Raw genomic sequence first — 16,290 nt, 5'->3', positions numbered from 1 at the left:
GGGGAAGGGATACGGAGTTCTGGTGGTGGGAATTGTGTGGAGTTGGACCCCTCTTAGCCTGTGGTTTTGTCAATGTTTCTTTTTTATAAATATTTTTTTAAAAAATCAGTAATAAACTTTAGTAACTGAGCAGTGGGACACCCAGGTAAGCACACACATTACCATGAGTGAGGACGCGGGTTCGAGCCCCTGGTCGCTCCTGCAGGGAGGAAGCTTATGGTAGGTGAAGCAGGGCTGCAGGTGTCTCTCTTTCTCTCTCCTTTATCTCCCCAACCCTCTCAATTTCTCTGTCCCAACAAATAAAATTTAAAAAGAAGAAAAGAGAAGAGTTTCTAGGAGTAGTGGAATCACCTTGCAGGCACCAAATCCCAGCAACCATCCTAGAGGAAACTAAATAAATAAGGGGGCCAGTCGGTGGCGCACCTGGCTAAGCACTCACACGTTACAGGGTACAAGGACCCAGGTTCAAGGCCCCGGGCCCCACCTGCAGGGGGAAAGCTTCACGAGTGGTGCAGCAGGGCTGCAGTTGTCTCTCTGTCTTCCACCTCACCCCTCTCGTTTCTCTCTTGAGCCTTGAATGCACAGCAAAATTCAACTGTAATTCATCAGTGCTAACGCTTCTCTCTTTGGAGGAACATTTTTTTTTTACTTTTGATATAGTTTTATATATTTTTAAAGAAAAATAATACTGAGGGCCTTACTTTATTCTGCAGATCACTGCTCTTTTCTATGAAACTATCTCACAGTTGTTGGCATAAACATGTCCTAATCTCTTAAAAATAAAAAAAATTATAATAGCTATTTTAAAATAAAACTTAGCTTTCATTACTACTCTGATTAAAGTAAGGGCTATTATTTTACAGGCCTTTGGCAAGTAAAATGATTAAAATTCAAAAAAAAAAAATCAACACTTCACCGGAAAAGAAAGTGAAAGTGAAAATCAAATACACTGGGTAGAGTGATTTTTTTCACCAGCTAGCTTCCGGAAGAAATTTCAGACGAAATAAACACTCAAATAGTTTCCTCAGACCAGTGGAGATTTGTACATCGCTGGACATAACATTTTATGCGCCGGGGAATCCAATGCCTTTTTACGCCTCCTCCAAGAAGCCGGCACTCTGGTCCACGTGAGAAGACAGACATCAGACTATAAACAGGGCTGGAGCACAGTGCTGGGTGGAAATGGCCGGCGTGTCTTAGCAGCGTTTAGCTGTGTCTCCAACTCTAATGCAACAGCCTATTCAACCTCATAACAAAGATCTGTGAGGGGCCAGACCCTGGCGCACCTGGCTGAGAACACGTTACAGTGCAGAAGGACCCGGCTTCAAGCCCCTGGTCCCTGCCTGCAGGGGGAAAAGCTTCACAACTGCTGCAGCTGGGCTGCAGGTGTCTTCCTGTCTCCCTCTCTATCCCCTTCCTTTCTCGGTTTCCCTATCAAATGAATAAATAAATATTTAAAAAATAGATTTTGTGAGAGAAAAGTGAGCCAGAGAGAGAGCGTATCCAGTGCTGCCTGCTGGCATTCCTTTATGCCTCTCTTCCTCCTCTCTTTCAGTCTTAATGTTTAGAAGCCTCTAAAATCCGTAGTCAAGTGTAGTGGTCCATTCTAGCTTGGGCTTCGCTTAGCACTTTTTACTTGAATTTTCAGAAAATTCCGCCAGAAAGCTACAGATCCCACTTCTCAAGTGTCTTCTCTGGAAAATGTCTTTGCCAGCTCAAGCGGCAAAAAGCTGGATTCCTTCAGCGGGTGACTCCGCTGGTGATGTTGCCGAGGAATGCACTGGCTCTCGTTCCTGCTCCTTCTCATCCATCTCCAGCCCAGCCCTGACGTTCCTTTTTTAAGCCTTTCTGCTATCAAAGAACAACGAATGAGAAACAGAGCCTCCAGCGCTGAGGCAGCTACTTAATCAGCAAGGCAGCGGTAAGAAGGGACTTTATTTCCCTTAGAATAACAACCTGGCTCTGTAGCCTTGTTGGGAAGTGTGAAGAATTTCAATTTCTTTTCTTAAAAAAAAAAAAAAAAAAAAAAAAGATTCTCAGGGGCCGGGTGGTGGCGCACCTTTGGTTAAGCGCACATGTTACAATGTGCAAGGACCTGGGTTCAAGCCCCCAGTCCCCACCTGTAGGGGGAAAGCTTTGCAAGTGGTGAAGCAGGACTGCAGGTGTCTCTCTGTCTCTCTTTCTCTCTCTCTATCATTCCCTTCCCTCTCAATTCCTGGCTGTTTCTATCCAATAAATAAATCAAGACAATAAAAAAAATGATTCTTTTTTTTTTTAAATCAGGGATGACAGAAATCCTAGAGGTTTAAGGAGGCTGAAGGTGATTATTATGAGGCGTATCTGGCCATTTCCTCCGGTGCACACTAAGCACACACACTTAGCAGCAGAGATCTCTGAGAGTCAAGTGCCTGAGCAAAGCAGGTAAGGCTGAAAGGTGGTGCAAGGCAAGGCCTGGACAGACAGACAAGCCACGGGTGTCTGTGCCTCTCAGCACCGTGAGGTAAAGACACCTGCCATCCCACGTGCCACGGCGGGCGAGCTATTGCTCTTGGCCGTCCTGACTCTCCCTGGGGCTCCATCGCTGACACACAGCTCTCCTGCTGCCCCTGGGTTGACGGATTTAAGTCTGACACCTGGGCTGGGCCTCTCTGAGGCTTGATGGCCACACTGCTCTAAGACTACCGGTCATTTATTCAGTCTTCTTTCTTAATGAAAGAGAAATAAAGAGGCAGTGATTATATATATATATATATATATATATATATATATATATAGAGAGAGAGAGAGAGAGAGAGAGAGAATAGAATAGAAGAATAGAATAGAATAGAATATGATGGAATGAATAGAATAGAAAATAGAATATGATGGAAAGAGTAGAATAGAATTGGATAGAATAGAATATGATGGAATGAATAGAATAGGATAGAATAGAATAGAATAGAAAATAGAATATGATGGAAAGAGTAGAATAGAATAGAATAGAATAGAATATGATGGAATGAATAGGATAGAATAGAATAGAATAGAATAGAATATGATGGAATGAATAGAATAGAATAGAATAGAATAGAATAGAATAGAATAGAATAGAATAGAATATGATGGAATGAATAGAATAGAATAGAATAGAATAGAATAGAATAGAATAGAATAGAATAGAATATGATGGAATGAATAGAATAGAATAGAATAGAATAGAATAGAATAGAATAGAATAGAATAGAATAGAATAGAATAGAATAGAATATGATGGAATGAATAGGATAGAATAGAATAGAATAGAATATGATGGAATGAATAGGATAGAATAGAATAGAATAGAATAGAATATGATGGAATGAATAGGATAGAATAGAATAGAATAGAATAGAATAGAATAGAATAGGATAGAATAGAATATGATGGAATGAATAGGATAGGATAGGATAGGATAGGATAGGATAGGATAGGATAGAATAGAATAGAATAGAATAGAATAGAATAGAATAGAATAGAATATGATGGAATGAATAGGATAGGATAGGATAGGATAGGATAGGATAGGATAGGATAGGATAGGATAGGATAGGATAGGATAGGATAGGATAGGATAGGATAGGATAGGATAGGATAGGATAGGATAGGATAGGATAGGATAGGATATGATGGAATGAATAGGATAGGATAGGATAGGATAGGATAGGATAGAATAGAATAGAATAGAATAGAATAGAATAGAATAGAATAGAATAGAATAGAATAGAATAGAATAGAATAGAATAGAATAGAATAGAATAGAATAGAATATGATGGAATGAATAGAATAGAATAGAATAGAATAGAATAGAATAGAATAGAATAGAATAGAATAGAATAGAATAGAATAGAATAGAATATGAGAGGACAAGAGAAGAGAATGGAAAGAGGGGAAGAGAGGAGGGGAGGAGAATGGATGAGGAGAGAGGAGAGGAGGGAAGGGGGGAAGGAGATGTGGAGGGGTGAGAGGAGAAGGGGGAGAGACAGATGCAGAACTGTCCCTTTGCTAGGGAAGCTTTGCCTGTGCAGGTGAGGGCAGGGGCTTGAAGCCAGCCCTTGAGCTGGAATATCTTAAAGCAGTTTCTCAGTGTGAGGGTCTCTGGTGCTAGGAACTGAGTGTCCCAGAAGAAAGCTGAAGCTCTGAATACATCAGAAGAATGTTATTTTCCACAATCCACAACCCTTTGGGTAAACTTATAAATTCAAAATTGTTCATATCATACCATGAAGTGTTTTTTTAAGTATTTTATTTATTTATTCCCTTTTGTTGCCCTTGTTGTTTTATTGTTGTAGTTATTATTGTTGTTGTTATTGATGTCATCATTGTTGGATAGGACAGAGAGAAATGGAGAGAGGAGGGGAAGACAGAGAGGGGGAGAGAAACAGACACCTGCAGACCTGCTTCACTGCCTGTGAAGCGACTCCCCTGCAGGTGGGGAGCCAGGGGCTTGAACTGGGATCCTTACAGTGGCCCTTGCTCTTTGCGCCATGTGCACTTAACCCGCTGCTCTACCACCCGACTCCCCATAAAGTTTTTAAGAGTTCAAGTAAATCTAACACAAAAGAAAAGAAAATATGGGATGATCTCACTCACAGGCAGAAGTTGAAAAACAAGACCAGAAGAGAAAATACGAAGCAGGCCCTGGACTAGAGTTGGAGTTGGTTACTTACTGCATCAAAGTAAAAGATTGGGGGGCGGGGGGGTTCAGGTCCTGGAACAGGACGGCAGAGGAGGACTTAGTGGGGGTTGTAGTGTTATGTGGAAAATGGAGAAGTGTTATGTATGTAAAAACTATTGTATTTACTGTCGACTGTGAAACATTAATCCCCCAATAAAGGCAAAAAAGAAAGAAAAAAGAAAAATCTGAGAGGACCTGCAATACATAATAATGGCCACAAGATGACAGGAAAGGACCGTGTAAATGGATTCCTTTCCTGCATTTCAAAATGTCTCAATCAAACAAGGTAAAGATTACCCAGGAAACAGTGGACTTCAGTCAATCCCTCATCTAGGGTCCATTATGAAGAAGTAGTACAGAATAAAAATGCAGACATTTCTGAAGCCTTTACTTTAGACCCAAGGTGTTAAAGGTTTTATTGTCAGGACATTCTAGTATTTGCCTTTAAAAATGTGAACTCATATCTACAGGGATGAAGAGGTCACAGAGACTCCAGAGCCGAATAGGGGCCCCAGACCACATCAAACTGACCATCCTTACGATGCTCACTGCGCTTTGTGTGCCTCCTGCCCTTAACCCGCTGCGCCACCGCCCGACTCCCCTTATGGTTTATTTCTTACCCTCAGGACACAAGACCTTGCACCTGTATGATTCTGCTGATCCTGGGCAGGTCATTTCATTCCTTTTTCATTATTTCAGATGGAGAGAGAGAGAGAGAGAGAGAGAGAGAGAGAGAGGAGACCAAGAAAGAGAAGCCACAGTGCACGGCCCCTGCCCACCATGCTCTTAGGCAGGACCAGGGTTCCGGGAGGTGTGGGCTCTCCCAGTCCTCAGCATCATGAGTCTTAATAACAGGAGACTATTCTCCTGTGTCTCCTTTCCTCTTTTCTTTATATAAAAATATATATAAGTGCCAATCCCTGTTCAAGGTGCCATTTGCCGGGCTGGTCTAGCTTCATGGGTGGTAGAGAGACGACCAGGGACTCATGGCTGAGCTGGGAAGCAGTATCTTGTTTATTACTCTGATACATCACCTTTTATGCATCTCTTCACTGGAAGTGGCAAAGGAAAGGAAATGACTAGGAGAGGGGGCGGAGCGTGAACAGAACATAGAAAGCCTCCATCTAACCAGTGGGGATTAAACCAATACCCTGTAGGCAGGGCGGGACCCAGGTAAAACAGTGATTCTGTAAACAGACCACCTCGTAAGTAATGCAACAGAAGGGGTCTTAGAAGCAGAATTTAGAAGCAGACCAACATATAAGGAAAACGAACATCAGAGCCAAGAGGTGGCAGACGGGTGCTACCTAAGCCAGCGGGACCATCGCTCAGAAGCGATTCAGGAGTCTGTTGGCCTGTCACCCAGGCTCCCTGCTCTGAGCCCAGCCTCCCCGCCCCCAGATGCGCAGACAGAAAAGCGGATGCTTGGAGTTCAAGGCACGGATACGCGGCTTCCTTTCCTTGTAAGAGAGAAATCCGACAAGTAAGATGAACTGTGCCCAGGAAACAGCTTCTTGGAATAGAAGGCTGCTTACCAGGGTGATTGCAACAAATGCCTTTGCAAGAGCTGGAAGAGTGATACTTGCCTAAGACCCTTTCCATCTCTCATTTTTCTGTTCTCCCTTCTACCCCCCCCCCCACATTTTTTATTGGATAGGAAAGAGAGAAATTGAGAGAGAAGGGAGAGAGATAGACAGAGAGACACCCACAGCCCTGCTTCACCGCTTGTGACCTTTCCCCCTGCAGGTGGGGACCAGGGGCTTGAACCCAGGTCCTTGCGCTTAGTGCTATGTGCACCACTGCCCAGCCTGCTCTTCCTTTTTCTTTTGTTTAACATTTTTTATCTTTATTTTGTTTAATAGAAAAAGCCAGAAATAAAGAGAGAGGGGGTGACAGAGAAGGAGAGAGAGACAGAGAGACACCTGCAGCCCTGCTTCACCACTTGCAAAACTTTCCCCCTGCAGGTGGGAACCAGGGACTTGAACCCGGGTCCTTGCCCACTGCAACGCATGGGCTCAACCAGGTGCGCCACTACCTGGCCCCCATCATCTTTTCTATGTTAAAATGGAAATGCTACATAGAATCACAGTCTCCGTGCGGACAACCGGCCTGATGGAACAAGACTTGAGTGGGTAGGTCCGCCCACCGCGGCCTCCTGCCTCACTCACTCTCCCCGTCCTGTCTGCCACTCAGACCTGAGCTCCCACTCCCACACCCAGCCCAGGACACTTGGCTCCTCGCAGGCTCTTTTAACGATGCCGCTTTCACATTCCGGAATCCGGTCACTGTTGGTGTGCCCGGCGTCAGCTGTAACCCAGATGCTGACAGGTCCTCCTCTCCCCCCACATGGCACCCAGCGCCCTGGGAGCGACGGGTAGGCCTCTCGTCATCACCGTCTCACTCGCCCCGTGTGAGTCTCAGACACAGACTTTGCAGGGAGGCAGCTCAGGGGAGCTGCGGTCGGAACCTGAGTCTCTCAGGGAGGAACGTGTATCCAGGGGCAAGCCACACACAGGGGCAGAAAGGACAGTAAGGGTTAGATCGATTTACATGCCCCGGTCCCCTCCAAGGCACCCTTTCTGTCCTTGCCAGAGTCCCTTGAAGCTGGACGCTTGTTCTCAGAGTGTTCAATCTGGGTTGAGATTCCACGCTGCAGAAGCGGCTGGACGGTCAGTGCCCACACTGTGACCTCCAGACACACACGCCTGACATGCCCTGTTCCTCCATATGTGCCCGTCAGGAGGCCTCCACTCATTCACCACAACCTTAAGCCATCACCAAAATAGGCCATGGTGGGGGGGCAGGCGGTGGCACACCTGGTTAAGTGCACATAGTACGGAGCGTTTAAGGACCCGGGTTCAAGCCCCCACTCCCCACCTGCAGGCTCACCAGCTAAAAAATGGGGGGAAAATGGCCATCAGGAGCAATTTATTCTTAATGCCGGCACTGAGGCCCCATCAATAACCCTAGAGGCAAAAGAAAAAGAGAGAGAAAGAAAGAGAGAAAGGAAGATTCTATTTGTGGAATATTCTTACATACCTCCATCAGTTCACCTAAAAGTATTCTCTGCCTTATGAATGAATCCTCCTGGTATCATCCAATTCCCCTTTAAATATCCATTCATTGCCAAGACTCTGGAATTTTTTGTACCCAATGTCTAGAGTCCCCTGACATTTTCTCTAGAGATGTTCTCCTGTGCCCAGAATCATCTGCCCCAACCAGATTCTACTGTCCACTGAATTACGCTTAGCAGGAACTTGGAAAGTGAGGAGAGTTCATTCTCACACAGTTTTGGGTCATTCCTGCCAACACCCCCCATTCTCCCAGCAGCCCCGGGCTCCAGATCCTCCTCCGGTCCAGTGACTGGCAGCCCTGGCTGAGAATCCCAAGGCTCCTACGTGCCGAGGCTCCACTGGCCAGCAGACAGTCTGTCCTTTCCTGTCCTCAGTCACTTCTGCTATTGCATCTCTGACCAACACCTCAAAGACAAAGCCGGCCTGGCATACCTCAGGAAGCAAGAAGGGCGGAAGGGGTGGGATGGGAGAGACTGGAATAGCCCAGGCAGGATATACAAAATTAGAAAAAAGTATTCAGCAAGTTCTCTGTGGTGGCTTAATAGTTTCTCTCAGTAGGAAAACGGATTCTGTAACTGAATAAAACAACACTCTCTGCATCAATAGACTGCCTGCACAGCTCACCTTAAATATAGCCTTGTTCTCAGAAGACTTTCTCCCCTTCATCGCTTCAGGTAATAGAATTTTCTTTGGATTTCAGGTCCTTTCTCGTTGTTCTTATAACATAATATCAGTTCCTCCAGTCTAATTCTTCTCCCAGTACCATTTAGTATTGCTCCCCACCCCAATCCTTCTCTTTTACGTTTTGTGTGTGTGTGTGTGTGTGTGTGTGTGTGTGTGTGTGACAGAACTAAGTAACTACTTCAAGGAAGAGCAGAGACCTGGAGGGCCAGCCCAGGAGGAGGGAAAAAAAATCAGAAAATGAAGTAAGTAACCCAAACAAATGTTTCTATCGTAATAAAAAATTTGCTTCCTTGGCCACAGAAAGACCTCTCTTCACTGGCCCAAATGATATCATTCAAAGGCACCTTCCTCTTTAAAGGCAATGTCAACAGTAAAATAGCTCTAGACATTTCTGTGAATTTCGGTCTTGTCTAACTAGCGTCCTGACCCAGGCTACCATATCATCCTTGGCGCACACAGCAGTCGAGTCCACGAGACAGCCCTTTCGGGGCGAGTCCAACCGAATTCACGTTCTGTCAGAGCAATCCCACCCCCAAGAGAATGGCGCAGGCAGAGACTCACGGTGGACGATGTCCCCTTGCAGCTGCAAAATCTGAGGAACCGGAATAGTCAGGACGACCAGGTCAAACTGCTCAGAGGAGCCTGACTCCGAGATGACCTCCCAAGTGCCGTTCCTCAGGCTGATGTGCGTCACACGCTGTCCGAAGCAGAGCTCAGCTCCTATTCCAAAAGCAAACTTAGTTCGTATCCGCAGCGTTTCTTGTCCTCTGGATCAAGAGGACAAGAGCCACAGCTTGGGTCCATTCTGGCAGACAAAATGAGGACGCTGGCCTCCTACAGCTTTTACAGTTTACTTACCTTTATCTTCTTTCTTCCTTTCTTTTTTTATTTCAAAATTTTATTTGTTCATGAGAAAGATAGGAGGAGAGAGAGAGAAAGAATCAGGCATCACTCTGGTACATGTGCTGCCGGGGACTGAACCTGGGACCTCATGCTAGAGAGTCTGATGCTTCTTCATACACTGCGCCACCCCCTGGGCCTCAATCTTCTTCCTCATCTGGTGGGAATTCTTCTCATTTCGACACCTTGGACCTCTTTACCAATGCCTGCTCTGGGGGAGGGTGGGTACTACTATGACTTTAACTGATACCTGTGACTATAGTTCTCTTTCAGGACCGTATCCCAGGACTATGTCCAGCACCAACAAACGCCATATCAGTCAATTTCACAAACAAAGAAACAGATTCAGACAGGACGTGGCATGTCTGAAGACTATCTCCAGGTCGGAAGTCCAGCATCATTACAGAGCAAGTAAGCCGGCATTTCAGTAAAGGTATTAATAAATCTTTCTGGTGATTGCAAGAGGAGCAATATTCGGGGTTAGAGGAATCACTTCTCCTTCTAAAGTCTGAAAAAGGGTCTTATAAAATAAATATAAGGGGAGCTGGGCAGTAGCGCAGCGGCTTAAGTGCACGTGGCTCAAAGCGCAAGGACCCGCATAAGGATTCCTAGTTTTTTCCAGGAGGATCACCGCTGGGGCACTGAGAATCCACTCCTACTGGCAGCCAGGCTGTCCTTATTTATTTATTTATTTATTTATTTTTTAATTTATTCTTCCGATTGTATTTGATAGGACAGAGAGAGATTGAGAGGGGTTGGGGACAGAGAGGGAGAAAGAAAGAGAGTCACCTGTAGACCTGTGTCACTGCTGTGAGGTCTCCCTTCGGCCGGTGAGTGGGGAGTGGGTGTTGGACATTCAACTTTTAGGAGCTGGTCTTACAGGAATGTTTATGAAACTCTGTCCAAGTTAGACAAATCGGTACCACCAAAAATCAAAACAATATGAGAGTAACCTGAAGCTAACAGTCAGTTTATGACGCCATGTACTGCTAACTATGACTACATATACATGCAGGGATGGCTGACTATGACTATGACCATGGCTATGCCTACGACGATGGAACTGTAACTATACATTGAAGACAACAATGGATAGGCTGTTATGAACCAGATTAGGCGTAGAATAACTAATGTGATCCTATATAAATCTTTGTAGAGAATACATATTAGCATGTACAGACAATGACAGTCATCTAAGCCAGTGTAAAGATGTGTGAATATTTCTGGTAAGATAAACTGGAAACTAATCAGTAATCACTGTTAAGGGAAGGAAACTAGATATTGAGTATTGAGTAGTGGGCAGGAGATCTCTACCTTCTAAATTTAGTGTCCACATTCAAGTATATGCCTAACGATCATTTGTAAATGCTAGTTTTAAAGCAAAGAAGATCTCATTCCCACCTGATTCTTTCAAGTAGTGATTAATAATGGAAGAAATTCCTCCAGGTGCCACAAAATTACAGTCACCTTCTTTAGTCACCATTCCATCAATGGGAGCAGTCAGGGGCTTCAAAACACCACAAGCTAATAGTTCATCATAAAACCTGCAATAGACCAAGTTACATGTCACATGACTATATGCCAGAACTCGCTCTACACGACAGTAGTCTCCTCTTAAGATTCTTAGCACAATTCTAAACAACTGTAACTCTTTGTGTGACCAGTTCAATGTTGTATTATCACTGCTGTTCTTGAACCAATTTTCTGACTCAAGTGGAGAACAGAAATATTTCAACAATCCATGAACTTCTTGATGACATTAGTCAAAGGCAGATTCCCCACATATTTCAAAACTAGAGTCAATGAAGATAAACAGGAAAACATTTAGTGTATCCACAGAGCCATCACATCTACGAAGCCATTAAGATGCCCACATAACATCTCACCTGGCCCTCAGAACAGCTCTAGGAAGCAGGCATCTCAGTCTTTATCATTATTTTGGTATTACCTTTATTTATTTATTGGATAGAGACAGCCAGAAATGGAGACAGAAGGGGGAGACAGAGAGGGAGAGGGACAGGGAGACACCTGCAGCCCTGCTTCATCACTCGCCAGGCTTTCCCCCTGCAGGTGGGGATTGGGGGCTTGAACCCGGGTCTTTGTGCCCTGTGACATGTGCGCTCAGCCAGGTGCGCCACCACCCAGCCCCCTCAGAGTTCTCATTGTATTTGGGTTAGCCTTTCACTGTGAATATTGCCAATGAAACTATAATTTTACATGCCAAGAGGCAAGGTTTTCTGTCTCTTTTAATGTTATGCACCTGTCCCTCTCCAGGAACTCACCTGTGGTGTTTCTTGGCATAATAAGGAGTGCAGGTAATGTACTGAGCGCCCAGGTCGACTGTACACCGGGGATCATGGGGGCTCCTGGCCGTGACCATTCTTCCCCCTGGAATAAACGCAGGCAATGTCTCAGTCCTCTAGAACGAGTCTTTTGCAATTCATGCTATACGTCCCTAGGTAACAGAAAACCAATTTAAACAGAAGGCGGTGCTGCCTAACGATATCAATACTTATCAGACAATGTATTCATGGATGGCGAGATATTCTGAAGGGATGTATGAGTCATGCAGCCATGTTCAGAACTCTGTCCGATACTTAGAGTCACTAATTTGAATGAAAAAAATGAATGAATGGATAAGACCACCCCATTGATGAAACATCAGAGTCAATCAGCAACAGCTGCTCCACATCTGGCAGTCAAGTTTCTGGGCAGTAACGGGCTTCTGCAGAGTAGATGCTCAGAGAATCCTGGTCTGTGGTCAGGTTGGAAGCTTCATAGTTTGGAGAAAACTTCCAAGACGAGGACAGCTCTGTCTTTTTAAAAAAATTTTATTAGTGGGGAGTCTGGAGGTGGTAGCACAAAGGGTTAAGAAAAGGCAGCAAGAATTGCAGGGACCAGTTCAAGGATCCTGGTTCGAGCCCCCGGCTCCCCACCCACAGGGGAGTCGCTTCCCAAGTGGTGAAGCCTGTCTGCAGGTGTCTGTCTTTCTCTCCTCCTGTCTTCCCCTCCTCTTCATTTCTCTCTGTCCTATCCAACAGTGACGACATCAATAACAATAACACTTCATCTGCACTAGTCCAGCCTTTAGGTCCATGACTGTTCAACAATTTGTTTGGCTTTGTATGTTAACTCTCTTTTCAGCCACCAGGTTCCAGATGCTACCATGATGCCAACCATTTCCTGGGCAGACGACCCCACCCATGTGTCCTGGAGCCCCGCTTCCCCAGAGCCCTGCCCCACTAGGGAAAGAGAGAGACAGGCTGGGAGTGTGGATCCACCTGTCAACACCCATGTTCAGCGGGGAAGCAATGACAGAAGCCAGACCTTCCACCTTCTGCATCCCACAATGACCCTGGGTCCATACTCCCAGAGGGATAGAGAATAGGAAAGCTATCAGGGGAGGGGATGGGATACAGAGAGCTAGTGGTGGGAAATGTGTGGAGTTGTACCCCTCTTTTTAAAATTTTTTTTATTTATAAAAAAGAAACATTGACAAAAACATAGGATAAGAGGGGTACAGTTTCGCACAGTTCCCACCACCAGATCTCCGTATCCCACCCTCTCCCCTGACAGCCTTCCTATTCCTTATCCCTCTGGAAGTATGGACCCAGGGTCACTGTGGGATGCAGAAGGTGGAAGGTCTGGCTTCTGTAATTGCTTCCCCGCTGAACATGGGCGTTGACAGGTCGATCCATACTCCCAGTCTGCCTCTCTCTTTCCCTAGTGGGGAAGGGCTGTGAGGAAGCAGAGCTCCAGGACACATTGGTGAGGTGAGTTGTACCCCTCTTATCTTATGGTTTTGTTAACGTTCTCCTTTTAATAAATAAATAATAAAAAACACATAAAAATAACAACAGCAATAAAAATACAAGGGCAATAAAAGGGAAACTTAAATTAAAAAAGAAAAAAAATATTAGTGATTTAATAATGATTAACAATTTTGTAAGACAACAGGGGTACAATTCCACACACTTCCCACCACCAGAGTTCCGTGTCCCATCCCCTCCATTGGACACTTCCCTATTCTTGGGACCAGGCAGTGGTAACCTGGCCAAGCGCTCACATTAGAATGCACAAAGACCCAAGTTCAAGGCCCTGGGCTTCACCTGCAGGGGGTGAGGTGGTGAATCAGGGCTGCAAATGTTTCTCTCTGTCACTTTCACTCCCCATCTCACCTTCCAGTCTCCATTACCCACTGCTTCTATCCAATAATAAATAAATAAACACATATGTGTGTACACACACACACACACACACACACACACACACACATATATATACAGATATCCATCCCCCAGCTTGTCTCTGTCCCTAGTGGGGCAGGGCTCTGGGGAGGGGAGGTTCCAGGACACATGTGTGATGTCTGCTGCCCAGGGAGTCAGGGTGGCATCACAGTTAACACCTGGTGCCCGATGGTGGCACACTTGGTTGAGCGCACATGTTACAGGGCATAAAGACCCAAATTCTGAGCCCCTGCCTGCACCTGCAGGGGGAAAGCTTTGCGAGTGGTGAAGGAGCGTTACAGGTGTCTCTGAGAGTGGTGGAGTCATGTAGGGCTCAAGCCACATCAGCAACTCTGGTGGCAGTGACGACAAGGGCCAGGAAATAGGCCACATGGACATAGCAATGGTGCTCTTTGCCGTGTGCCACCCATGATCATTCCTGGCCCCACCTCGCTACACAAAGCTTAGTGCTCTGTTTCCTTTGGCTCTCTCTGCTACTCTGTTTTACTCTTTTGATCTGAAAATATCAGTCTGGAGTTGTGAATCCCTGAAGATGGAAAAAAAGAAAAAAAGCAAATAAGAAACCAAATCTATCCATCAAGTTTTATGGGAAGTTGCACTCAGAGAGAAAAATGATTTTCTCTCTCCCTCTTTATCTCCCCCTGTCTCTATCCAATAAACAATAAAGATAATAAAGAAATAAACAGTGATGGTAGCCTCTGCAGCTGGGTAGCTGGAAGGCAGCAAGACAGACCTAAGGCAGGCCTAAGTATTCAATCAGCCTGAGCCCAGGGGTGGGGGTGGGCAGGTGTAATCAGACACCTTAAGGTGCTGGAATCCCTGAGTCTGTTCAGGTGCTCCCTGCCTGGCTGCCTCTCTGGGGTCTGAGCCTGGCAGGCAGCTGACTTGGTACCAGCCTGGCCCCTGCTCCAAGCACCTCGGAGCACCAGAGCCCGGCTGGGGCCCTGCGGCCTGCCTGCCCGCCTGCCCGCCTGCCTGTCTGTCTACAGGCCCCATGTCAGGCTGGGGCCCTGCCGCCGGCCTGCCTGCCTGCCTGCCTGCCTGCCTGCCTGTCTGTCTGTCTACAGGCCCCATGTCAGGCTGGGACCCTGCGGCCGGCCTGCCTTTCTGCCTGTCTGTCTGTCTACAGGCCCCATGTCCTGGCTTGGGCCCTGTGGCCGGCCTGCCTGTCTGCCTGCCTGTCTGTCTGTCTGTCTACAGGCCCCATGTCAGGCTGGGGCCCTGCCGCCGGCCGGCCTGCCTGCCTGCCTGCCTGCCTGCTTGCCTGCCTGCCTGCCTGCCTGTCTGTCTGTCTACAGGCCCCATGTCAGGCTGGGGCCCTGCCGCCGGCCTGCCTGTCTGTCTACAGGCCCAAGTCCCAGCTGGGGCCCTGCAACCTGCCTACCTTTCTGCCTGTCTGTCTGTCTACAGGCCCCATGTCCTGGCTTGGGCCCTGTGGCCTGCCTGCCCGCCTGCCCGCCTGCCCGCCTGTCTGTCTGTCTGTCTGTCTACAGGCCCCACTTCCCGGCTGGGGCCCTGCAGCCTGCCTGCCTGCCTGTCAAACATGTTTGCCTGACTGTCTGCCTGTCTGTCTACAGGCCCCACTTCCAGGCTGGGGCCCTGCAGCCTGCCTGCCTGCCTGTCTGCCTGTCTGTCTACAGGCCCCATGTCCAGGCTGGAGCTCTGCGGCCTGCCTGCCTGCCTGCCTGCCTGTCTGCCTGTCTGCCTGCCTGTCTGCCTGCCTGTCTGTCTGTCTACAGGCCCCAAGTCCAGGCTGGAGCTCTGCGGCCTGCCTGCCTGTCTGCCTGCCTGCCTGCCTGCCTGCCTGCCTGCCTGCCTGTCTGCCTGCCTGTCTGCCTGCCTGTCTGCCTGCCTGTCTGCCTGCCTGTCTGCCTGCCTGTCTGCCTGCCTGTCTGTCTACAGGCCCCAAGTCCAGCGCCCCTGGGCGCTTCCTGGAGGCAGCGGCCTCGGGTCACGTGAGGCCTCCTCTGGGGGGTGCAGGGGGGCGGGTGCAACCACCACCTGTCTGCAGGGGCCCTGGGGACGCCCCGTGGAGCACCCCTGGGTGTCCCCCCCGCACCTGCAGGGCCCACCTGAGTCGGCGGCCTGGTCCCACACGGCGAGCTGCAGCGGGCGCGTCGCCCCCCTGCTCAGCAGCGCGGCCACCAGGCTCCCGCTCAGCCCCGCGCCCAGCACCAGCGCGCGCGCCATGCGGGTCCCCGGCTGCCGCCTGCAATGCCGCGGCCGGCCGGCAGGGGGCGCGGAGAGGCGCGGGCGGGCCGGGCTGGAGCTGGGTGCAGGCGCTGGGCTAGGAGAGCCACCTGCAGCTCCGGTTCTGATGCCCCGCTGCCCTGCGGCCCTGATGCCCCGCTGCCCTGATGCCCAGATGCCCCGCTGCCCTGATGCCCTGATGCCCCGCTGCCCCGCGGCCCTGATGCCCCGCTGCCCTGCGGCCCTGATGCCCTGATGCTCTGATGCCATGATGCTCTGATGCCCTGATGCCCTGATGCCCTGATGCTCTGATGCCCTGATGCCCCGCTGCCCCGCGGCCCTGCAGCCCTGATGCTCTGATGCTTTGATGCCCTGATGCCCTGCTGCCCTGCGGCCCTGATGCCCCGCTGCCCTGCGGCCCTGATGCCCTGATGCTCTGATGCCATGATGCTCTGATGCCCTGATGCCCTGATGCTCTGATGCCCTGATGCCCTGCTGCCC

General features: G+C 48.2%; 1 protein-coding gene across 1 annotated transcript in view; it reads right to left on the bottom strand.

Annotated features, from left to right (window-relative positions):
* The window catches only part of RNLS (renalase, FAD dependent amine oxidase), a 331,287-nt gene extending 315,434 nt beyond the window's left edge, over nucleotides 1-15,853 (bottom strand). The window contains exons 1-4 of the mRNA XM_007520759.3: nucleotides 15,672-15,853; nucleotides 11,635-11,740; nucleotides 10,754-10,896; nucleotides 9,014-9,172 (exon numbers count right to left, since the gene is read on the bottom strand). Of these exons, the coding sequence (XP_007520821.1) occupies nucleotides 9,014-9,172; nucleotides 10,754-10,896; nucleotides 11,635-11,740; nucleotides 15,672-15,789 (526 nt within the window). The 5' untranslated portion in view covers nucleotides 15,790-15,853. The remainder of the gene's footprint in view (nucleotides 1-9,013; nucleotides 9,173-10,753; nucleotides 10,897-11,634; nucleotides 11,741-15,671) is intronic.
* Nucleotides 15,854-16,290: the final 437 nt, after the last annotated feature.

Source organism: Erinaceus europaeus, chromosome 1 (assembly GCF_950295315.1).
Source record: "Erinaceus europaeus chromosome 1, mEriEur2.1, whole genome shotgun sequence".
NCBI lineage: Eukaryota > Metazoa > Chordata > Mammalia > Eulipotyphla > Erinaceidae > Erinaceus > Erinaceus europaeus.
Note: the sequence above shows the minus strand (reverse complement) of the source record. Positions and strands in the feature narration are given on the sequence as shown.